The sequence below is a fragment of the Pleurodeles waltl genome, chromosome 11 (genome assembly GCF_031143425.1).
Source record: "Pleurodeles waltl isolate 20211129_DDA chromosome 11, aPleWal1.hap1.20221129, whole genome shotgun sequence".
Lineage (NCBI taxonomy): Eukaryota > Metazoa > Chordata > Amphibia > Caudata > Salamandridae > Pleurodeles > Pleurodeles waltl.
Window position 1 is genome coordinate 52,493,456 of NC_090450.1, and position 25,632 is coordinate 52,519,087.

The 25,632-nt window shown below is 42.1% G+C and overlaps 1 protein-coding gene across 2 annotated transcripts in view; it reads left to right on the forward strand.

Annotated features, from left to right (window-relative positions):
- The window catches only part of FNDC3B (fibronectin type III domain containing 3B), a 474,093-nt gene that overhangs the window by 225,004 nt on the left and 223,457 nt on the right, over window positions 1–25,632 (forward strand). For both annotated transcript variants that reach the window (XM_069213040.1, XM_069213041.1), the window contains one exon: window positions 24,511–24,754. In XM_069213040.1, coding sequence (XP_069069141.1) covers window positions 24,511–24,754 — 244 coding nt within the window. The remainder of the gene's footprint in view (window positions 1–24,510; window positions 24,755–25,632) is intronic.

Below are 25,632 nucleotides of genomic sequence, written 5' to 3' on the forward strand. Positions count from 1 at the left end.
GGAGCCGGGTTGCACCATCTTGGTCAGGAGTAAATCCAATCTGTAACTTGGAATTAATAATGGCCTTGTGTGTCTTAGAAATGAGCAAGAGAAGAGCATCTCTACTGGTGACCATCGACACTTTACAAATCTCCCTTGGCACTTTATCACAGTGCTGAAAGCATGACGGTATATGGAGAGCAGCTAGGCCTCTCACTCTACAACTGAAATATTGTATACGCTGGAGTTATCCCTTTGCTCTATGCCCAGTACACTGATTAAGTTTCAAAGAAGTCCGTATCACAGACCGTATTTCAAAGTAAACACAATCAGTAGCTTTCAAATCCAAATCATCAAGAAACTAGTGTATTTAGGTGACACTCTATCTCTGTATCAGATGTTCAACTATTTAAGTTAGAAACCATTAAACATTGTGCATCAACACGTAAAAGTGAAGAAAGTGCCCTATAAAGCATATGCAGGAAATAAAAGAAATTCTTTTTTAGAGTGCCAACTAAGTAAACGAGCAACAAAAGTGAAGATTAGACAAGTAAATGGAGTTCTATAACAAATTTAAAAACAGTCTTTAACTAGTATAAGTGTACCTTTATGTGCTCTGAGATCAGTATCAATTCTTATGTACACTGTTAGAAATGGGGTCTCTCGTTGGCAGTCAGTCTACACCCTTTCCAAGTAAGGACCCTCACTCTAGTCAGGGTAAGGTAGACACACTCCGAAGATAACCCCTACTCACCCCTTGGTAGCTTGGCCCGAGCAGTCAGCTTATCTCAGATGTGATGTGTTAAGTATTTGTACCAAACAAAGTAACACAGTGAAAACACTACACCACACCAGTTTAGAAAAATAGGCAATATTTATGTAAATAAAGCAATACCAAAACAACAAAAATCTGACATACACAAGCAAATACACGAATTTCCAAAGATTAAACTTCAGTATAGACATTCTCAACAGTACTTGAGCGGGGACCATGGCTTTGGGTGCAGGGAGCAGTGCGAAGTCTGGCAGATGCGCCGGTTCTGGAGTCGTCAGGAGTCGTGTGCCTAGTTCCTTTTGTTCTTTGCCAGATTTCACTCTCAAGAGCCCAGGAACTGGAGTAGGCACCATTAGCGAATCAAGGTCCTCAGCAGGGGAGAACCCAGAGGCTGGCAGGTGAAGTCCTTGATGTCTCTGAGAGTTCTTAAGAGGAGACAAGCTCAGTCCAAGCCCTTGCAGAAACCCAACAAGCAGGATACACAGTAAAGTCCAGTCTTTTTCCTCTCCAAATCAGAAGCAGCAACTGCAGACCAACCTAGCAAAGCAAACTCAGGAAAGGTTCAGTACTCCTCCTCACAGCTCTTTAGCTCCTCTCCTTGGCAGAGTCTCCTCTTGATCCAGAAGTGTTCTAAAGTTGTGGGATCAGCGGTCCAATACTTATACTCATTCTACCGCTGAAGTAGGCAAACTTCAAAGGAAAGTCTTGCTAGTGTACAAGACCCTGCCTCTCCCAATCCTGGTCCTGCACACACTCTATGGGGTTGGAGACTGCTTTGGGTGAAGGCAGACACAGCCCTATTCAAGTGCAGGTGTTAGCTTCTCCCACCACTGTAGCCCAGGAAGACTCATTGGGATATGCAGGACACACCTAGCTCCCTCTGTGCAACTGTCTAGAATGAATTCACAACCAGCACATCGGTCATCCTGACCCAGATGTGTATTCAGCAGCCAGACAGAGGCACAGAATGGTTAAACAAGAAAAGGCCCACTTTATAAGTGACCCTCATGAAACTCGTGAGACAGTATCTGAGAGTCCTTGACACTCGACCCACACTCTTCTCGGATGTCTCCATACTTCACTACTAGGACTTCTACCGGGGGACCCCCTCTCCCTGTCACTCTCACCTAGAGCCAGTAGAGTGTCCCTCCCCTCACTGGGAATGTGACTTCCCATGCCAGTTCCCTAGTCCACCTCAGGGACCCTGTGCACCACTGGAGCTACCTCATAAACCTTAACCTCCTGGTGTATGACTTCCTCCTTCCTCAAGTTGGGCACCAAGTCTTTGTGAATATGCACTTCTCCCATAGTACTGGATGTAACACATTTTCTGCAACCATCTGAACTGGACTCAGCCCTCATGGCTTCCAACATCAGCTCTCCAAGGCTCAGTTCACGAGCTACCAACATTTCTTTTTCCTTAGCTAAGTATCTTCCAGCCTCAGCTCTCTCTCTCGAGCACTTCATCCAGCTCTCTCAGTCCATGCTCATGAGCTAGAAGCCATCCCTCTTTCTCTTGTTTCCCTCTCAGGGCCACTGCCTTCTATTTCAGAGTGGTCCTCCTCCTCAGAATCATCTGGTAGTGTTGCTTGCCAGCTTTTTAGCTCATAGCAAAACAAGACTGCTTCAAGATCCTCCCTTGTGGACCTTTTCTTTACACCAGCCTCCTTACCTTGCAGAAAACGTTTAGCTCCCTCATTGAATAGATGTACATGTGCCAGAAGTTGATTTCTATTCTGCCAAGGCCTCACAGGTGTAACCACAAACAAAAGCCCAAGTATCAACAATACATTCAGGAGGACACCAGAGAGCACAAAAATGGAAAAACAGTATGTGGTTGGATAATGGTCTGCATTACAACAGTAGTGTACACCAGGTACAAGCACTATCCTCACTGCTGATCACCAATGTTAGAAATGGGGTCTCTAGTTGGCAGTCATTCTACACTCTGTCCAAGAAGGGACCCTCATTCTAGTCAGGGTAAGGGAGTCATATTCCTAAGATAACCCCTGCTCACCCCATTGGTAGCTCAGCCCAAGCAGTCAGGCTTATCTCAGAGGCAATGTTTTAAGTGTTTGTACCCAGACACATTAACACAGTGAAAGCACTACAAATGGAACCACACCAGTGTAGATAAATAGCCAATATTTTTCTAAATAAAACAAGGCCAAAACAACAAAACTCCGACATACAGAAGCAAAGATACGAATTTTCAAAGATTAAGCTTCAATATAGCGCTTATAAACACAATAGCTGCAACTAGGGCTATCCCAAAATCATTGATGGAGTCGTTCCAGTCCGACACAACTCGTGAGGGAGTGCGGCGCCAGTCACGGAGTTGCACGGACCCCAGGTACAGTACCTTAGAAATGAGGCAGAGTCAAAGACATCGCACGGAGTCAGGGAGGGGAGGCATCACTGGAGCCGGTGTGGTGCCGGTTCCGTGCTATTATGCAGGAGGTGAGGCATCAGTTCCTTACTGCTACACGGGGGAGGTGATGTGTTGGTTCCTTACGTAGGCAACTGAGGTGATGCCGCATCTGTGGCGATGCATTGGTTCCTTACAATCAGGTGGGGTTCATGAGTCCTGTGGGTCGGGACGAAATGGGGTGATCTCTCGGGGTTGTGCTCACACTATGGGGCCACAGGTGCCGCGTCAGAGTCGGGTGTCACAGACGTTGGTGACACGGCACTCACGATGTCATGGGACTTCAATGGCACTGTGGCGGTCCTGCGGTGTCAGTCGCGGTCGTCGCACTTCAGCAGGGACCATAGCTTTGGGTGCAGGCAGCGTGGAGTCGGGCAGCGGCGCCGGTTCTTGAGTCGTCTGGAGTCCGTGTGCTGGATTCTATTTGTTTTTATGCCATATTTCACTCCAAAGGGCCCAGGAACTGTAGTGGGCACCACTTGGCAAATCAGGGTTCTCAGCAAGACAACCCAGGGGCTCTTCAGCTCTTCCCCTTGGCAGTCTCCTTTAGATTTAGAAGTGTTCTAAAGTTGTGAGGTCAGCAGTCCTATACTTTGACAGAGGCACAGGATGGTTAAGCAAGAAAATGTCCACTTTCTAAAAGTGGCATTTTCAAACTTACAATCTGAAAACCAACTTCACCCAAAAATGTTTTTTAAATTGTGAGTTCAGAGACCCCAAACTCCAAACCTCTATCTGCTCCCAATGGGAAACTGTACTTAAAAGAAATTTCAAGGCAATTCCCTTGTCAGCTTTTGGGTGGGATAGGCCTTGCAATAGTGAAAACCTAATTTAGCAGCATTTCACTATCAGGACATATAAAACACATCAGTATATGGCCTATCTTTACACTGCACTCTGCTCATGCAGCTGCTTGGACAACTTAGGGGTGACTTAAATGTATTAAAAGGGAAGGTTTGGGCCTGGCTAGTGGGTACACCTTCCAGGTCGAACTGGCAGTTCCAAACTGCACACACAAACACCGCAGTGGTAGGTCTGAGACATGTTTACAGGGCTGCTCATGAGTGTGGCACAATCAGTGCTGCAGGCTCACTAGTAGCATTTGATTTACAGACTGTGGCCCCTCTGGTTCAATTTACTTGGGACTTATTGGTAAATCAAATATGCCAGTCATGGATAAACCAAACACCAATACAATTTAGACAGAGAGCATATGCACTTTAGCACTGGTTAGCAGAGGTAAAGTGCCCAGAATCCCAAAGTTAACAAAAACAGGTCTGAAAAAATAGGAGGAAGGAGGCAAAAAGTTTGGGGATGACCCTGCAAAAAGGGCTAGGTCCAACATACACTTATTTGCATTTGTCAACACAGTTGTATTAGCATTATTATTATTCAAACACAGGCCTTCTTCAGGAAAAAACTTGAGTCATACAGTGGTTTGTGCATGCATCTCTCCTCGTGTTGAATTTCCAGATTCTGTCTGTGGGATAGTCCCAATATGAAATGATTTGATTTGGAAGATGAGTTCCATGTGTAATTAATTTGTCTGCCTGAGGCCTATATAGGGAAATAAATCTATTGCAAAATGGTATAAAGTTCATCGTCTAACAATTTTGTTTTTAGATTTATTTAGGGAAGTTAACTGAAATTAATCTGGAGTAAACAGAATAATCTGTTCGGCTTTAGTATTTAGCTTTGGCTGTTATTTTTAGAAGAGCAGCAACTTTACACATAGAAAACTGGATGATCACCTGCATAATCTCATGCCGTATACTTGTGGCGGACAATTGGGATAGCCAGGTGAATACTGTTTTTTCCATGTCGTAGTATTGAGAAAAAGGTTGCAGCTGCACGTTCTAAATGTTTTTGAACAATGTGTGTGTTAAAGGATGCTGTTGTCCAAAATGGCAGTGACTGACCAAGTGTATCTGGTTTTTCAACTCTAACACTTTTGCCAAACATAAGACACCTTCATTAACCACACTTGCAGTTACAAACACGATTGTACACCTGCACCATTGACACTCAGCTTCTTTAGAGTGGAATGCCCACTGCAACTCACTGCAGATCTCTTCTCCTCTCCACTATGATACAGATTCAAATGTTGGAGAAAGTACTGAGTTTGGATGATGCCATAGTAGGAGCTGCTATAGCTAGCCTCTCTATACATAGTATTCATTCGTACCCGTTGCACCTTGCAGTGGCATGGTACCGATGGATAAATCTGCATACGAAAAAGAAAATCCATTTAGAAGCCAGGTGTTTTGAGTTTCACATTGTACTTGAACACAGTGACCACAACCCAGCAGCTTAATGAGGTTGCAACACACCACCTGCGAGACATAGAAAGCACATTATTCAGAATAGTGATACGAGTGAGCCGAAACCCTTGAAACCAATCAACAGTTGATCCCATTTCATGCAAAGTCATGGTCAAGCTACCTTGAGAATAAGTTCATGCTGCACAAGCCACCCTATGAATTATTGCCCTTTGCAAACAAGACAATAAATACAGTTCAGAGATCCATGCTAGATGGTTCATCAGTGCCATTTCTGGGGATGTGGTACAGAACAAGCAGCCCCCGTCTGTGGTTAATTTGCTAAAAAGTAACTGCCAGGACTCACTTTATTTTTAAGTAGAGCACGGAGGCTCACACCACCCATTGCCTCTGCTACATCTCTTAAATGCCAGTTCCAGTGCTACTCACAAACATCACTCTAATACCAGTGTGACTGTTCTTAACGGTCTAGGTCATCTGGAGCTGTTAGGGTTGGCTATCCTGTTAGTTTATTATATTTTTATAAGTATATGAAACTGTGAGCCATTTTGCTATTGTTAAAAGAAAGACAGCACAACCATGTGGAGGATTGTAATAATAAGGTGCTAGTTTTATTAACAAGTGCCAGTGCCGAGCACCTGCAACACTGGCACAAATTAAGCACTGCTGCTGCCTCCCACCTGTGAGATATAGGCAGCTTAAATAATCCACATTATGCAAAACTTAAAGGGCCTGATTACGAGGCTGGTGGTCTCAGGACCGCCAATCTCACAGTGACCGTCAGACTGCCGCATCTGTGGGGGTCTGACCGCCACATTACACCCCTGGTGGGCGTACCCAGAAGGAGACCGCCGTCACCACCAGGAACATGGTTCCCAACGTGGTGACTGTGGCAGGAGTTGTAACCAGCACCACCTGGCTGCTTACAGCCTCACTTTCTGCCAGCCTTTCCATGGCGGGGACTCCTGCCATGGAAAGGCTGGCAGAAAGCCAGTGCCTGTGGCCACATGGGGCCCCTACACTGCCCATGCTCATAGCATTGACAGTGCGACCCCACCCTGCTTTGCAGATAGTGCTCATTCTTATGGTGCTTGAGTGCAATGATATTGGCGTTGATTCCCTTAAAGGAGAAGAGATAAATATCCTAGCACTGTTCACGTCGGTCAGCCCGGTGGGAACACGTATTACAATGTTGCTGCGGGTCAGCCCGGTGGGAACATTGTAATACGCTCGGGGTAATGTCACCACCATGGTGGTAGTGTCCATCCCGCGGCTTTGGTGGTCCCGTGGTGGGTCGGCCAAAGTCGAATCAGGCCCAAAATAATGAATGACCGCTAAGCAGTGGCTAACTCTAGATGCAATAAATACCTGGGTTTCAGTGCCAAAGTGAACCAGACTACTGTCTCAGGTTTGTTGTTTTTTGTTTTTTTTTAGACTTTTCTGTTACCGTGCAAATTTAGTTAAAGGAGCTTATTATAAAACACCACATTGATGCCTCATGTGTAGGAATGTAGCTCTCTGTGGATCTAACCACCTGAAGAGTTTAAAATGAGACATCTTTGTAGCTCATTTCAGGAGCATGCATCTTTTGTACCTTGAGTTTTGCTCTTTTGATGTAATTGGCCTGTCCAAATCCCTTGAGGTTTGCTTTATGGTGCGCCTGAGCTGTGTGTATCTTGTGTAGAACCTGTATACGCCAAAAAAGTGAGCCAATTCAGTGGTCCATTTTTATAGCGTGTACAGGAGCTGCTGATTTATATATATATATATATATATATAACCGTGAGCAAGGAAACTCCGTTTCCGAAATGCGTTGGGTTTTGCTTTGCCGATTAAACATTCACTTCAATCATGCTACTTGACGGAGACTTATTATTTATGCCTGTAGCAAGATAGATTCCCCACTCGGCTGGAGTAATATTTTGGAGATATATAAATATATATATATATGTATATATTATAATTTAAAGGTCCCCTTTTGTCTCTTGAGTGTGCTTTGGGCTATTATCCTCCACCACATCACATTGTGTGGAAGCCTTAAGTCCTAGGTTCTACCTTTGAATGTCTCTCTGTTCTCCTTTATGAAATCTGGTTAATTTTTTATGATGGTAACAGTCTTGTTCGGGGAAGTATTTTGTCAATTGTATGCAGTTCTCCTTCTTTCCTTTAGATTCAGCTCTTACTTCCTGTATTATTCTCCTTGGGCTAAGTTTCCTTTTGGAATATTTCCAGATATTGAAAGTCAAGGCTAGTCATGTACTTAGTCCTATAAACATTTGCATAATAAAATAATGAAAACAAATGAACGTGGTCTTTGTAAGTCACTGACCCAATAATCTTGCAGTCTTACCACCTGAAGCAAATCTGTCAGGTTTGCTTCTTTTTAAAAGGTGCCAAATCCTGTCTGTTGCTTGGCCAAAGCAAACTATCTCTATGTAAGCTGGTAAAATTAAACTATCCTTGTGTATTTGTTCTCTGCCAGTCCCTCCCCTTACCCCATGTAACCTTCCTGTTCCTTTTGTCCTCAAAAATCTGCGGTCCTGTCTCTGCAAGTAGATCTTCACCTTCAAAGCTTAGGTCTCCGAAGTTTCACTTTGTCTGCTATATCATATTAAGGCACAGCCAAGCTTCCTGGTTTTGTACAAGCTTGTCAATGAGACTTTCATAGAGGCCCAGGTTGATTACATATTAAAGGGGACATTCACTCTCACACCATCAACAATCACAGCAGTAGGGCTTATGCAAAGTCTTTCTTTGCATATGAGGGGCCTTTAAAACCTAATGTGATATCACTCAATAGATGAACACGCTAAGGATTCCTATTGATGGCAGATGCATTCAATCAACAGTTGTAAAATAAATAAACCTTAGCTCACCTCTTTAATCATGTTCAGTACATCACCAATAAATTCAATTTCACGTGTCCAGTACAAATGAAAGCCATGGTATTCCACAGTTAGCAGAATAACCACCGGTGATTGTACATTTCACATAGACGTTTTTCCTAGGGAACAGGTTTGTGTCCTTCCGTCAGCTTAACATTCTGTGTTTCTCGGCAAATCAGTTAATTTGCCATGTCTAAAAAAAGAATCTGACCTTGTGCAAAGTAATTTGGTGGTCATGTAAAGTGCTGTTAGCTTCTTCAGCCATGTGGTATATAGAAAATACATTCCAATTAAAAAGTATGCCCCAAAACGCCTTTGGGACGCTAGAGCAGAACAGAAATTGTGCAAAAACTATGGTACCCATACTTTCCTGATATCAAAAAGGAGTTTAACTAAAAATGTTATGGGAAGTATATTTTCTAGAAAGTCCAGAGAATTAGAGGTTCTTCCAAATGTCTACCTCCTGGCACCAGAGTGTACAACCATAATATATGAATGGATGACTTTAGCTAGCTATTCATGATTACCAAAAAACAGAATGAATGTACGTAAGGCAGCGTTCTTGCGGACAGCCTTCTATGAGCTTTGGAGTGAGTTCTAGTTGATGGATTTCTGTTTCACAAAAAGGGTATATACTATTATATAAATACATGAATTACATTATATATATATTATACATAGTTACTTATATTACTAATATATATTAATATCAATAGATTTGTGCAGAAATTTAAGTCATTAATTATCTTCGCACATTGGTTTCCTAGGAATACTTCAAGCATTCACTTTGAATAAAACAGTCTCCGTTAGGCTCCACCTCCATTAACAATCACTGATTTCATCCTATATGTCACGTAAATTCATCAAAGTGGGAGCAACCGTTCACCTTATTCATCTAGAAGCCCTCACCCTGTCTCTCTGAAATATTCCATGCTACAGAGTCTCAGGTTGCCCCTTATATCCTTGTTTCAATCACCAAAGGGATATTACACCAAATTTTTCCCTTGCCCCCAATTGGTCTTTGCCCAGATCTGACCTTCACGGATTCTCATTGCCCCTCAAATGAGAGAACCATGGGGAGATCCCTTTTGGGTCTTGCCAGATTTAATACCATGTGTCAATTAGAGTAGAAAAAAATAAATTCAGTAAGCTAAATTCCTCTGGTGCACTTGTCTATTTTGTCCTCTTCAATCACATTTAAGTTTCAGGTTTAATACTTTTTGAATGGTAAAGACTAGAACCCATTCTCAGTGCCTCTGTCACTGCCTAGCACGATAGAACACGTATTTGCAAAGCAATGGGTCTCGCATTTGCTTGAGGTAGAGCTATTGGTGTTGTAAATTCATAACTGGACTTTTCTTGCCACATAATTTGGTCAACCCTGTCTCATAATTTGGTCTTTTCCTGCCACATAATTCCAGTGGCCCTGCATATAACTAAAACACCATCTTCCTCCATCTGCAACCAAAAATGGAAATGTTGCCATTTAGCATCCTCATTTTAATCTGCCATGCTAATTCCAAAAGAATACCACTTTCGCCACCCCGCCATCCGAGTTGCTGTCTGGCTAATACAGTTCCTCTAAAAATACACAAGACAGCCACAGAGCAGTAATGAGACAAATAAACTAGAAGGGTCACTCAAATATATCAAGAGTAGTCAAACAGTCATAGTGTAATAAGTATGTTAAGTTGGCCTAAATCGTGGTCATAATTGCAATAAGAAGAGATTAATAAAACATATACAGCTATCATATAAACCCAATACAAACCTTAATCATAAATAAACTTTTGTTATTAGGCTCTAATGCTCAAAACAGCTCCTAGAGGACACCACAGTGAAAATAGCACTTGTAAGGAACATGGTCATGTAACCATATAGTTAGTCTTTGGAGGAAATAACCACATGAAAAGAAAATGACCAAAAGTAATGCAGTGTAACCATATACTGAAGCGCCTAGACGGCCATTACACATTTCCAGGGCTAGATGGCCTACTGCATTGATATTACAAACAAGACACTTAAAGCACAAATTACTCTCAGCTATAAAACAAAAGTTCCAGCAATGAGAGTGTTTAAAAATACACTGAATGGTGGGAGGAATTATTATTTTGGGATGCCCAAGAAAATAGTGTGGGGACCCAATGGTGATCTAGACAGAAACAGCAAGTTGTTGTGAACACTCTGAGTTATGAGCAGAAATTTTTCGTAAAAGAATGCCCTGCAAAGTGTTATGTGACATCCGAGTGCAGTGAATATTGTAGTATATTGACTGTAATGCTCAGAACAGCCCATAGAGAACACTGTGGTCACGTAACCATATAGTCAGCCCCTAGAGGGCATAACCACATGAAAACAGAATGGAAGAAAGTATTGCAGGGCAGCCATATGTTTAGCCCCCAGGGGTTGTAGTGTCGTACACATTTTCAGGCCTAGCAGACCTACTTCAATACTAAGACCCTTAGAACACAGCTATTCTCAGCAGCAAAACAAATGTTCCAGCCATGATAGAGGTTAAAAAGACACTGAATGGTGGGAGGGAATATTATTTTGGGTTCCCCACTAACCTAGTGTGAGGACCCAGAGATGATCTAGACAGATGATCTATACAGAAAGAGCAGATTGTGGTGAACGTTTTGAACGCGGTCCTATTGTACTAGGACCACCACAGGCTAAGTTATGAGCAACACTTTTTTGTAAAAGAATGCCCTACAAAGCATTATGGGATAGCTGAGTGCAGTGAATAGTGTAGTGTGTTGACTGTAATGCTCAGAACAGCCCCTAGAGGACGCCATGATAAAAATATCATTTGTAAGAAACATGGTCATGTAACCATATAGTTAACCCCTAAAGAGCACAATCACATGAAAGCAGAATGGCAGAAAGTAATGGAGTACAACCATATAATTAGCTTCTAGAGGGTGTAGTGCATTATATATTTTCAGGGCTAGCAGGCCTACTGCAATACTAAGCCCCTTAGAACACAAACTTCTCCCAGCTGTTAAACAAAAGTTTCAGCTATAAGACAGCTTAAAAAGGGACTGAATGGTTGAAGGGGTTATTATTTTTGGGTCACCACGAACCTAGCGTGGGAACCCGTAGATGACCTAAACAGAAAGAGTGTGTGGTGCTTAACGTTTTGGTGGTGGTACTATTGTCCTAGGACCACCACAGGCTACGTTATGGGAAGAAATGTTGTAAAAAAAGAATTCTTGCAAAGCATATGGGTCGAGTTCTCCCGAGTGTTGTGAATATTGTAGTATCTGCTCTCCCGCTGTGCCGGGAGAGCCGCATTTCGGATTTTTGTGTTTTTTAGTAAAGTATTTATCAATTATAAGAGTTTTTTTAAAGCTATGGAGCGCGAAGGGGGGAGCCGACTCTGATTAGGTAATAGTGTGAACAATGTGACCAGCGCTTCAATACTGCAGATGGAGTTCGCCCTGTTGGAGCTGTTGACGCCATGGCTGCCATAGAGCATGAAGGGGTGAGACAGAAGAAAAAAACTAGTTCTCCCACGCTGAAGTATATCGGCAATCGTGCAATTATCCATGTAACAGGGTCAGTCTTCAAGGCGATAAAAAAAACACCCCACGGCGGGACAAACGTAAAGCATTTACCTATGACATCACGGGTTTTTGGAAAGGCAAGGCCACAAACAAGTGAAAGTGATGTACGTGAGATGGGTTTGGTACAAAGCCCACAGATAGAGAACAGCAGGTTGGAAAGTGCTTGTGCATGACCTAAAAAGCGCCTGAGCATATCCAACATCCTACAGCAATCCCAAAACAATGCAGTATTTCATCCTCCTCCTCTTGTACCATCAAAATGACATTCTTCTGTCATAATTCCTTGTAATTAAACAATTGTAGGGATTGTCCTTACATCTATGTGCTATGTCCTTAATCCAGGGCTTTTAATGAAGTGACCGGCAAACACCAAAGCTCAATAAATTGTGCTGTCTGCAGGTCTCTTGGCCTTAAGATGTCAGCTTTTCAGATCACAGTGAACTGAAAGTCGAACACCTCATTGTTTTTTTGTAAAACACGTTTCTCAAAGCACTATTCTGTGATGCATAACACAAGCCTGTCCTAACAGCACAATTGATTTCAGAAACAGCCCAGTGCAGGAACACTCTGGTCCTACCTCTTCCATCTAATAGTTGTAGTTGTAAAAAAAGTGTTTAAACTATTTGGATGTATCGCGTGAATAGATTTTTTAATAGAAACTTGAGTGCTACTCATATCTGCATGTCCCACTTTTATTTCTTTTGCTGCACATCTTTGATATGCCATTCCTCTCATAACACTAATCTGCATCCACCTCAACTTAATCATGTTTATGTTTTTCTGGAAAATATGGGAATTATCTAAAATGGAGACAACTGTCTGGATTGCTCAAGATACTCAGTAGTGGGTATATCTTGTTTGCCCTTAAAGTACTTCCTTAAAATGGAGCTAGACATAGGCTGGAGAGGAGTTATCAGTGAGGGTGCTAACCTTGCTCCCTTTTCATAGTGTCGAGGGCTGGATCGGGGGACGGTATCTATGTGCATTGACAGTGAAGATACTCGACTGTCCCAAGGGAAATCTCTCCTTAAAGTGCCTACAGGACTTCTAATAGGGTCAAGATCAGGCTCATTGTGATTCATGGAGCGTGGAGAGCTAGAGGACTTAAAAATTGTATACCATGCAAAAAACAGTGCCAAGCTTTGGAGCAATGGCTATAAGAGGCTGGCTCTTCAACCAGGGAGATGAATCTGAGGTAGAAGAACAGCAGGCATTTGAGGATTGACCTATTTGGATTCTCTTGCTTTTTGAGTCAAATTTTGAACTGTTGAAACACAGCATGAACGCATCTGATGTGAAGCTTTTGAGTTCCGGTAAACAAAATGAGAGATGTCATAAAGACCTTCTTATTGCTGAACTAGTTGATGGACTGCCCCTCAGCCGGTTGAAATAGTGCGGTCCTTCCAGGATATTCTGGGAGGACTGGGCTGAGGGAACCTTCAGGCTGAGAATGAAAGCCTGCGTCAATGACAAGCAAGTTGTAAGGTAATTGGACAGAGTAAAGAGCTGCTTCATGGTGAAGACCCGATTTGTGTTCTCTCAGATGTGTGCCGTGCCGCACATTGAAGGTGACCAGAGCTTACATGCAAGACCTTGGCTCTAAGGAAATCGTAGTATTGCCATGTTATCCTACTAAGCTACAGGTTTTTCATGAGGGTAAGACCTGCTTATCCATTCAGTCCAATGTAGGCTTGGCCTGTTTTGGTTTGCTCGTTAGGATGCGTATCGGGCCCATATTACATGACACAGCATGTTCTGTCACGTCCGTCTTCTGCTCCGCTTGAGTTTCTGCCCCCAGCGGACTTTGGCTGCCAGTTTAATACTGGTTGTTGTATTTCCTGGAATAATATGTTGATGAATAATGAAGAGTTATTCACCTTATGCTAACTGTTCCACCAACAGTACACTACCGGCTTTGTAGGATTTTGTAATATGTACAAATTGCAACATGTAAAATGTGAATATTCCTAATTGGTGCCCGGCCTGAGTTCTTTTATTAATAATGCTGTGATATTTGCATATAATATGGCAATCAATGGGTTGTACTGTTAGAAATAACCTGTGGCATGAACCTATTGGAATGGAACCTATTAAATACTTTGTTCTGTTGTTTGAGAAGCGATAGGTTGAAGTTTAGGAAAAAAACTGTAAGGAAGCAACAGTGGATTTCACCCCCCAGGACCCTTCGACCTTCCTTTGCATGTACCAGGTATCTTGCCAGCCACCACATCAACATCAGTTTGCATCCTTCCCTGAACCAGTTAATAAAAAAATAAAATGCCTGGAATCCTGCCACCATCTATCATGGCCCATGGCTTTAGCTTGTGACTCTAGTGAGGTGCTGTCTGCTGGGAAAGAAAACTGGAGAGTAGGTGTCATGCCGACATCCCCTCTGTCTGAGCCACTGTGATCACAAAAGTTAATTCCTTTTCAAGTATAGGTCTGCGCCCCTGGCTGATGGGGAAGACAACAGCTGATGGTGGAACGGCAACACCTGCATTCTGGCATCTCCCTAACATTTGCAGAGATTTGAGAGAGGCGAGAAAATACAGGGGAGACAATAGAATGCCATCTTCTAACGAATTTTAGGCTTTGCCCTGTGATGTCAATGAGGCACTTGAAGAATGGGACAGTAATTGCTTCACCAAGTAATATGGGCGAGTTTCCCGTCTCTCTTTTAAAGGAGACCCAACTTGATGACCAAGTTTTCTCTGCATTGGATCAGGTTACTTAATCCAGAATGACGAAAGTGTAGGCCACTTTTAGTCCAGGTCTCTCCAAAGAGCCCCTAAATATGAACTCCTGCTGTGTCTTGACCGGTTATGAGGCGTGCCAGAGTTTTAAAGAATGTGGACTCTTGTTGGAGAATTTATGGTTATCGGTATAAATCCATCATTCGTTATACTCAGTACTGAACTGATGACCTCCCCACCAATCCCCTCCAGTTAACATTACAGGCATGGCTTGTTTGTTCAATAGGTTGAAGTAGACTAAGGGACTGATTTTTTTTATGATTCCAGTATATCCTATTGAAATCGTAATACAGCCAACGGGATATCTGTCACATTTGTGACGGTGTAAGTAATTTGCCAAACTCTAAATCAGGCCGTAAGTCTGAGAAATTCTCTGTATTTACCTTCGAAGGGGCTTTTGTCAGCAGACGGCAGCCTGCAACCCTTTTCTTGTCAGTGTTCAGCAACGAATGGCCTGTGATGACTTGGATGCAACTACTGAACAGGCAACAGGAAAGCCTTTTGGGACGCTCATGGAGTACAGTACGTTGTGTTATTATTACGCATGTTTCTTTACTAAACAAATTGATTACAAAATAGAAGCAGCTGGTTCTTCCCTCTAAACACTGCCAAATGTGCATACAGTTGTGCCAGAGTGTAGAGTTTTTGGAACCACAACCTTAGTAAATCACAGCAGACATTTCACAGACAGGGGGGGGGGGTCTGTGTGTGTGTGCACGCGCACGCGTGTGAGAAGTGTCTTCACGGTTCAGGTGCAACTTTCTTATTGTTCAGCAGCTTGATAATTAGTGTATAGCAACTAAACTATACACACTGAATCGTTTAAGGTGCGCCAATATCTTGTATTATTACATAATTCACTTTTAACTTACTGGGATATCTCACTGTGAACCTATCACCAGTGCTCTGTTTGGTGATGGGGCAAACTCGCCAACTTGTAATGGTAACAACGTATTTAATTTATGTGTTTGATCGTCTTGTCTTAAAGTAAATAAGAATAACAGATTTGTTTGAAAATGTATTAATTTGAAGATTAAATACATTTTTATTCCAAATATACCTACCCAAATTTATGTTGTGTCCAGTCTTAAAATCATTACGGCGCCTAATTTTTTCCTGTTGGGTATTTATTTTATTTTTACATTACGCATTTCCAGTTCATCAGAGTCCAGTAGACTTAACTACAAAGCATGAACGCTAATTTGAACGTAGAAGGTTCATTTGAGGACAGTGTTCCAACTGGTCTAAAATTAAGAGCACAGCAGTCAGGCCAAATTCCTTTGCAGCACATGCTGCTATTTTCTGTGGTATGATGATCACCTTTGTACTTTGCAACTAGCAGCAGCGCCTTGGCCTTTGATTTAATTAGGTCTTCATTAAAAAAAAATGTGCCAGTTCTTCCTTTATATTTTTTCGTTTGACAAAGGGTAATCTCTACACTTGGTCCATTTTGCGAAGGCAACTGAAAATTTATGACAATCATGTTACTTTTTTTAAGCAGCATCTCGGTCACCCTGGTTAGGTCGAGCGTGCAAGGGCTTTACGACCTGTTGTAAGTATTCTGTGAGCTTTTAACCATGCCGATCTCACACCCATCACTCTCAATAGTGTGTTGGCTTGCCTTTCAAAAATCCTCGATGTCATTGGTAAATGCTTTACGTTTGTTCCGCCTTGAGGCTGTTTAGTTACTGTCTTGCAGACTGACCATGCTACATGGATTATAGCATGATTGCTGGTCTACTTCAGAGTGGGCAAACTCTTTTTTTCTTTTGTTCTCTCCCCTTCTTGCCCCATGGCTGCCAGGGCACTCACAGCGCTAACAACTCTATCGGCGGTATTCAAGCTAAAGTCACATTGTTGACACTGTTACCTAATCAGAGTCATTTCTTTTGGCTCTCCTCTTCACACTCCATAGCTTTCACAAAAACACTTATAATTGTTAAATGCTTTCCTGAAAAAAACCCACAAAAATCCTCAAAGCGGTTCTCCTGCCACAATGGAACAGCCAATACTACACTATTCACTGCACTGGGGAAACTCAACCCATAATGCTTTGCAGGCCATTACATTTTTGAAAAAAAATGTCCTCATAACTCAGCCTGTGTTGGGCAAGGGGACCAGCAACAAAAGTTCATCACAACGTGCTCTTTCTGTCTAGATCATCTCTGGGTCCCCACTCTAGGTTAGTGGGGACCTCAAAATAATAATCCCCCTCACCATTGTGTCTTTTTAAGCTCTCTCATGGCTGGAACTTTTGTTTTACAGCTGGAAGTATTATTTTTTTTTTTTTAAGGGCCTTGTTTCTAATATCATTACCGCAGTGCTGTTAGCTCAAAAAATGTGGAAGGCACTTCGAGCAATTGAAATGGTATAAGCAAATCTTCAAGAGTTTTAAATACTAGAGATAATATTGTGTTATAGTGCTTACTTAAAATCTGCTGTAAGATGTTAATAGAGGGCAACAGCCACCATACTGTTAATGTGTAAATAGTAAATGAGGAATCACATGTAAACTCTTAAATTTGTTAAAATTACAACTCCCTTTCCTTGTTCACTGGTCCCGTATTTATAATCAAGGCAAAGAAGGGAATATGTTTCTCTGCCTTCTGTTTTTCCTCCTTTTACATAGGTGGTGGAGGTCTGTGGGGCTCTTTTTGTGTACAGAGAGAAGCACAATTATTTTCAGGCTATCTTTACTTATTTTACTGTTCCAGCTGGTAATGTGTATCCCCATAGATTTACTGTTGCGTTTCGACCAAATTAAGTTCTACTTTTTAGGGGCCTCATCAGCGTATGGAATGGATTGCATCATGGAACTTGGATTCTCTTATTTCTCATAATTCTGATCCACCCGCCCCCTTGTGGGTGTTAAGTGTTCCCAGCTCACACTTCAGTGTGGGATAGTATGGTTTATTGTACCATTTTGTCATCACCCACCTTCTATTGGGCTCTTAACTGTGCTCACAGGCCAGGGAATTGAACAAACGTGATTTTACAAATGCTAACCTTTGATTCTTGTGTTTTTAAGCACTGTGGGTAATTTTATGTGCTTTTGAAAAGATTTAACGTATCATTTGGAACCAAAGCATATACTAACCGAAGCACATGCACCTATGTGCTTGCAAAATCCTAGCTCCCATCTGGAGGAACTGGGACTAAGGACTGCCAGTATAAGAGTCACTCAGTGGATTGGCCTGTAGTTAGTGGTACAGCATGTCAGCCTTTCCTCACATGTATAGATGAAATGTAACACACATTGAAAAAGGAATCTAACCTAACATGTAGTCGAGAAGAAAATGGCCAACCTGAGATCTATCCTGGGGCTCACATCCTTTGCATACTGTTAAGAAAAAAGAGAGGTGGTTGCTGCCTTGAAATGCAGCGGATACCAACCGAGTTCTCACTTTGTGTGCATACATGCCATCAGGATGGGGGATACTGGTACAACTTTCCTTTGTACAAGATAGTGCCCAGTGGCAACAGGTTATACAGTATTTTCAAGGAAAGTGTCACTTTCATCATGCAATGTCCCCTTCTGTGGGAAAAGAACGATTCACAAAAAATATAGAGAGCATTTCTGCTGCATTTACATTTAATTCTGAAGGAGTTTTGGATATTGTGCAAATACCCATTTCCATCACATTCAATAAGATGTCTGACGAAGCCCTCGTATGATTTCAGCAACTGTCTGTGGATCATCTCAGATCCAACGTTTTGTAAATGTGATCCCTGGAACTTAAGCATTTGAGTGAGTCCTTTTGGTAATGCATAAAATACCAGCTGACGTGAAACGTTTTCTTGCCACTTTAACCTTTCTTCATGCCACTCAGCCTTCCATGTCTTACCACATTGTTGTGTCACACTGTTAGGAAATTTATTGGGAATTTTATACCATCGCCCCTTACTGCCATACTGATAATGTGCACCTTTTTGCAAAACAATAGGCCTTCCCTTATTTCAAGTGGGTGTGTATGCTTGAGTGTACATAATACACTACACCCAAGAGAGCAGTAATATCAGTTTGTGATATAGAAGGAATTTAACACTCATAAGTGCTGCCAGATTGTTCATTTACCGGCATACATTTTGGAGATGCCATGCATTGATTTTAATATTTAGTACACCCAGAACATGATGTGGTGTGAGTAAGGATGAAGGTCTGTGTAACTGAGCTATCTGTGCCATGTATCCTTTGTCTTCTGAACTTCTTTAAGTTTTCTGGCAAATGATTTTGGGGGACCCTGCACCACAAATTGGTGCTTTTCATTGTAATGCTTTTGGGTTACCCTGAGAAAAGGAGACCCTTCACTTATCTCCCTACACTGTAGTCTCAAAGTAATAGGCACTCTTGGCCCCTGTGCATAAGGCATGGTTGGTGGTAGGATATTATATTTTATTTGGGTTCATGAGCTGTACCTAGAGGAGCTAACTTCTGTCCTTTTAAACCATATAAGTATGTTTCAGATGTTCACAAACATTTAGGGCTAGATTACGATCTGGCGGATGGGATACTCCGTCGGGAACATGACGGATATCCCGTCCGCCATCTTACAAGTTCCATTATACCCTTTGGAAATTGTAAAACGCGGGCAAGTTATCCGTCACCTTTGTGACGGAGGATCCGATTCGCCAAGGTTGTAATCAGGCCCTTAATGATTACATTTTGCAATATTGTTCCGATTCATCTGCAGCTGTGTGCAATAAAATGTTCTGCAAGCGCAGCTTATATGTTGAAGGTATTTGCCTCAACTGATAGTGGCCAAATAGTTATTTGCAGAAAAGGTAACTGGAAAAAGGAGAATGAGAGAAAGCACAACAAGGACTATCCTACCCCACTTGTAATTCTTCGCTGATGCTTCTTGGTTTCCATTGCTGTCTGGAATTAATATGCCAGGTTTCCTGTCAGAGTAAGCCCAGTGAAAAGTGTACTTGGCTAGCTGCACATGTACAGTGGACGGTACATTGCTCCCTAGAAGAGGGTCTTTCTAAAATCCTCTCTGGGGAGGGTAAACCTGCCCCAGCCTGGTTGGTTGGACCTTCAGAACTTGCTGGATGGATTGCCACTGCAGTGGGCCATGGTCAAACAACCTGAACATGTCCATAACAGCTGGAGCTTCCCTTGAACACTTCTCGGACGCCTACCTGAAAGGGTTCTAATGCTTACAGAACGTGGAGCTACTTGCTGCCACTTCCTTACTGGCTAGGATCAGCTGTGAACTCCCCTTATATGGCTCTGCTCATCTGCCCTGCTACTGCTGTGGACCACGCATGCGTGGAAGCACCCAAGCTAGTACAGAGTCCAGAGATAGGAACACAGCTTGAAGCCCTCTCCATTTCTCACCAGGGACTTGAGGAGGGCTGTGCATGTGAGCACAATCATGTTTCTGCCTGATATGCATAAGTCCTCCATGCACACTACCTTTTGTCAATTTCTTGTTCATTTGAACCTGCACCTTGTTGGTGGTCTAACAAGTACTTGGCCTGGCAAATAGCTGGATCTATAGATTACTGATGGTCAAACCTTTGGCACATGTGGACTGGCATTATTTGCTGGCTCAGGAGTGTCCAGTGCCACGGGCAACACGCTAACTGCATCTGTAATCCCTGACCCTATGCCCTACTGCCCTAGTCCCAGTAGTGATTGTTTCAGAACTTGAAGACACTTTCCTTTTACTCTGAAAGTTACAAAAGCAATATATTTTTGATGGCCTTTGTGCTGGCTTTGTTTCCTATTTTCAGGTGCTGGTAAACATGGAGGATTGCAGTCCTCCAATTTGCAATATTGTACTCGAGATCACATTAGCATTTGCAGTCATTATTTTGCGAACATTGTAGTCTAAAGTTCTGGTAGCTGCATTAGCATTTGTGCTGGTTTTTCACTTTTAGGTTCGTGCTGCTGTTTCTGATTGTCTAGGGCTTGTGAACTGTCTGTAGTGTGCATAACAAAGGCCTGTGGTTGTACTAATTTCGATACCTTTTTCATTGTGTTTGTGTTGTGCTTTATGTAGTTTATATGTTCAGAATTACCATTTGTGTTCTATCTATATTTCTGTGTTCTGCACTATTACCCAATTGGTGTGTACTCACAAATTCTCATGAACATTCACATCTTTGCAACTGTGATAATTATTCAGGAGTTGGAGAATGACAGGTTGAGCACATTTGCAAATTAACCCCATTACATTTCCGAGGCAGGATTGAAAATGTGAGAATCTGTGTGCAGTAGTCAGATGTGGGCAAGTGGGTTTTGAACATTTAAATTCAAGTTGTGTGGTGTGGCAGTGTTCATCAGTTAATGAATGACTGAGCTTTTGCTCAGTGTCGATGTAACAGTTTTCAAAAATTATATCAAAGGGGCGGGATATGTCTACACAACTCAAAATGCTGTATTAAGGGATTAAAGCAACACTCAGGAAAAGGCATCCCAATCCAATTCAGCAGGCTAATTGTACTAGCACAAGTTACAGCTTCATCCTTTCAGACAGCTTTAATCTTTGTACATCCTGCTGTAATGAGAGAGAGAAAGGTGCCTCAGTTTACTCCAGGCAGTCAGTCATTTCCAGCTTTAAAATGCTTGTTTGATGGCTACACGCGAACCTGCCTGACGTCAGGCGGTTTAGCACTGAATCGTAAAAGTAAAACCCGCATTTGTCACAAGTCAGTACTTTCTTTTCAAGCGCTATGCAGTTATGGCGTCGATTTTAACTGAGAAAATGCGAATACAGAACCTGTCTAGGCGCTAAAATTGCCTGGTGATATACGCAGCTCCATATAAAAATAAAAAAATAAAAAAAAGTATTGCACAAAAGGTCAGAAATGTAATTGAATATCCTTGTCTGAAACCCGATAAGTCCCCTGACCTTTCTGTAATTGTTTTGCTCATTATGCCCTTCAGACTTATCTATCACTGTCTAAATTAATTTAGAAAAATGATTTTTTTAAACTAAGGTTCTAGCCGAAAATGAACTTCCTTTCCCATAAATCGTGTGGTTGCTGAGAACTGCTGCGCAATTACCGGGCGAAAGTTGATTAGTTAACAATTAACGGAGATCATTCTGTTGTTGTCGTCGCTTTTTTATGTCAATTGTGAATAATCGTTAGCAGGTTAAAATATTTGGTGGGAGACGATTTAGAAGGCATTGTTATTCAGAAGCTGTCTGACCACTGGCGCAGTGACCGGGGCTTGAGTTTGACAACTTGCGCTGAGTTACTTACTGGACTTGACAGGAAGTGCCAACCGCAGGGCTTAGAAAAGGCGGCATCGGTCCAACTGGAAGCAAGGAAATTGGCCCCTCGATCTCCTGGATGACTAGATTAATGCACCCATAATTTGGGTGGAGTGGGCCTCTAACATACCTGGGCCTGGTGCTACTGCACCTGTTGCATTATTTATAGTCTCACCTATATTTCCACCCGCTGGTGTGCTAATCTTGGCAATGGCATTCCATTTGATCAACTAGGTGTTTTTTTTTTTTTTTTTTTTGTTTTACAAAGTTTAGCACAAGCGTTGCACCAAAAAGAGCCTGGGAGAGGGGGCTGCTCAAGCAGTGTTTGTAGGCAGCACTTGGTGAAGAGAACCAAGCTTTTTGAGGTGCTGCCTTTGTCCTTCTTGAGGCTTTTGCTTCTTAGTGATGGATCCATAAAGAGTGTGGCGACCCACTCCCCTCGAGCCAATCCCGAAGTGAAAACAGGTTTTCTTGAATTAGGAGAGAAGAATTTCATGGAGGTCTTGAAAAAAGACTAGACTTAGGTAACTCAAGATGTTAAAAACCAGGGGAGGAAATGGCGAACCCCGCTGAAACCCCGCTGAGTGTCCAAAGAAGACGAAGAATTCACCATCTACTCTAGGTTCTGCAGGATTGACAGAAACCAGCTCAGGGCCTCCCAAGTACTATCACTGCTGACCCCAAAACATCTGTTTCCTGATCTCCAAGATAAAGGCAACTGTGAGATATGTCAGGAGGAACACGGAGACCAAGTCATGCAGCTTAAAAATACGTTGTTGAGAACTGCAGATCTCTGCTTTCTCCAGTTAGCTTGAACATTGCTTCTAATCTTGGCCTTTTACTTGGCAACTTAATGCATTCTGAGATTTGCAGGCCTTGCTCCTCTATTTTAAACATATTTTACAAAAGCATGTTATGGTAATGATTTGTAGGACAGAAGTCCAGGTTTTGAAACTTGGTACCATGGAGCGGTCCAAAGACTTTCATGTGAGAAGGTTATAAACACATTCCCCATGATACTACAGGTGATGAGTAGCAAAGCATTCCACAGTTTTAGAATGTCAGGAAGAGCGTAAATTGTCTCATAATTTCTAAGTTCTGAAGGGTTAGGTGTCATCCTTCTGCCATGTTTCAACTGTAGAGTGTTTATGAGAGTTTAGAGCTAAGCTTTGGTTTATTGAATGATTGATTTAATCAGAAAGCGGTCTTAAGAAAAGGTGACAGTAGTGTGATGTTAAATGTGTATCGTGAGCCACCTTCCTCTCATGGAGGTTTCAGCATTTAACAGAGGATACATAGTTGCATCTTCTACAGAGAAGTGTTTGAACCCTCGGAGACTCTGGCCAAGATGGTAAGGAATTGACTTCATGAAGGATTGGTGAGGCGCATAGATCTTCTTGTGAGGAACTAGTGGGGACTAAGCAATAAGAAAATGCATGCAATCTTATCCGAGAAAATGTAAACTAACTTTTTGCACGTATTAGGCACATGTGGTCCAAAGTAAGGTAAACTATCATATGAAGGATTTTAGAAGTAAAGGAGCTTGCTTGTCCCAGAAATTGGCTTGGATTAGTGTCCTTCTGCTATCCTTAGTTTGTAAGGTAGATATTTGAAGTAACTAACTTTCTAGTCGACAACAGGACTTTAAGGTTATTCAAGCCATCCATGAAAGTGTAGACGATCCCTGCCGCTACTAAAAACAGAACCCACCATATAATTTACAAGTGTGGTACATACTAGGTACATACAATCAGTTATTATTGTGTAGTGTTGGAAAGAGGCATTCTTATGGCTCAGACTCATAATAAAATTTTGGCAACAACCTTCTCCATGGCCTCCCTACTGGCACCCTTTACGGCCGTCTCATACTGGCCCTGTGGAAATATGATTACATCACTCCCTTCCAGATGGAACTCTATTGGCTTCCCTTGCTGGCACACATTGTATTCAAAACCAGATGCATCATTGACAAAGCCATCACAACCAGCTCCCTTTCATATCTTGCGGAGCAGCTCGCCATCTCTAGTGGGTCTTGGTAGAAGAAAAAAAGGTAGCATACCTTTCCCATCTATGCACCCAAAAGCTCTAACAACATCCCTGTATCCATCAAGACCACCCCAACACAGTTCTAATTTAGGCAAGAGTTAAATACACACCTCCTTACGAACATTGCATCATAATGTGTTAACCATTCACAAACCAGCGACATCTCCTTTCACTTGCTAACTTTACTCTCAACTTTGATATCATCCATCACTGAGCTGCCTCTTGACTACGATTACTCAATAGAAATACCACATGCATACATACAAATTTTAAACTATTAGGAGGAGTTTTTAAGGTATAACTAAAAAGTCTAGTGAGCAACATTTCCTGAAAGGTGTGCGGATGCAAAACGTTCCTTCAGATTGTTCAGTGTTTCAAGGTAATAGAACAACTTAAAGGTTCTTAATCGTCACTCAATATTTTGATCAGTAAACCACTAATACTGTAAATGTAGGTTAGAGACTTCACCGTTGATGCAGTTTTGATTCCACATTGATAGTCATGAGCATGCTTACAAGGTATAATATGCTTACTTACATCTGTGCTAAATGTACCTCATCTGTTTTCCCACAGGTCATAGAAGACAGTACAGGAGTCCGCCGGGTGGTGGTGACACCACAGTCTCCGGAGTGCTACCCTCCTAGCTATCCTTCTGCCATCTCTCCAACCCATCATTTGTCTCCATACCTTGCACATCACCCACACTTTATTCACAACTCTCATACAGCTTTCTATCCACCAGTCACTGGACATGGGGAACTGCCACCTCAGTTTTTTCAACAGCACCATCTTCAGCCAGCAATATATGGAGAGCAAGGTGAGCAAACAATTTTAATGTCTCTTTACATCATCATCATCATTATATTTGTATTGTTTTTAATGTATATTGAACATTTTTGTGTTGCTCTGTCTGAGCCTTTTTGTCATGGTTCATGTTTTACTTTTGTAAAGAAAATCTTTAATCTACAAAATAAATAAATACATAAATAAAGAGTTATGCACAGTTCCAATGTTTTTCTAAGGAACCCGTTGCTAGGTCTGCAGAAAGCCAGGATTGCTGAATGCTGAGGTTGCCTAGCCTTGATTCCACCTCATGGTTCTTTTCTTCCAACACTTTCCACATCCTCTTTCTTTATCTCTCTTGTGCAGAAGTCTTTTCACTCCCACTGTCTCCTTTTGCCACGATTTTCTTATCTTTGTCTTCTTCCTTCTTTCTCCCTTTCTTGGCTTTCTCTGTCTTGCTCTTGGTTAAAACTTGATGATGAAAAATATGTCCTGATCACGAAAAGTGAGTGTTGGTACTCACCGCTTACATACATTAAGTAATGATTCCCCTGGTCACCCAATTGTACTCCATGCACTCATCTGAGGATACTTCAGCACCTTTGCAAAATTTGACCTGCACGATCAACAATACTTTAGACTTTTTTGTTTCTGGCACTAAAAAGGCAATAGAGAACTTGCAGGTATGGAAGACCTGGTTCCAGTAAGATTCCTGGGAATTTATGGTTTATGTCTGGGCTCCATATATACATTTGCTGTCCAGTGCTATACTGGGTAGAGTCGATAAATCTGACTTATGGCATGGGGCGCAAATTATCCCTATAAATAAAAAGGGACATAGGTGTGTCCCTGTCAATTACAGATCAGCTACTTTGCTAGATGCTCTGAAAAAGGTTTTCTGTATATCAACTG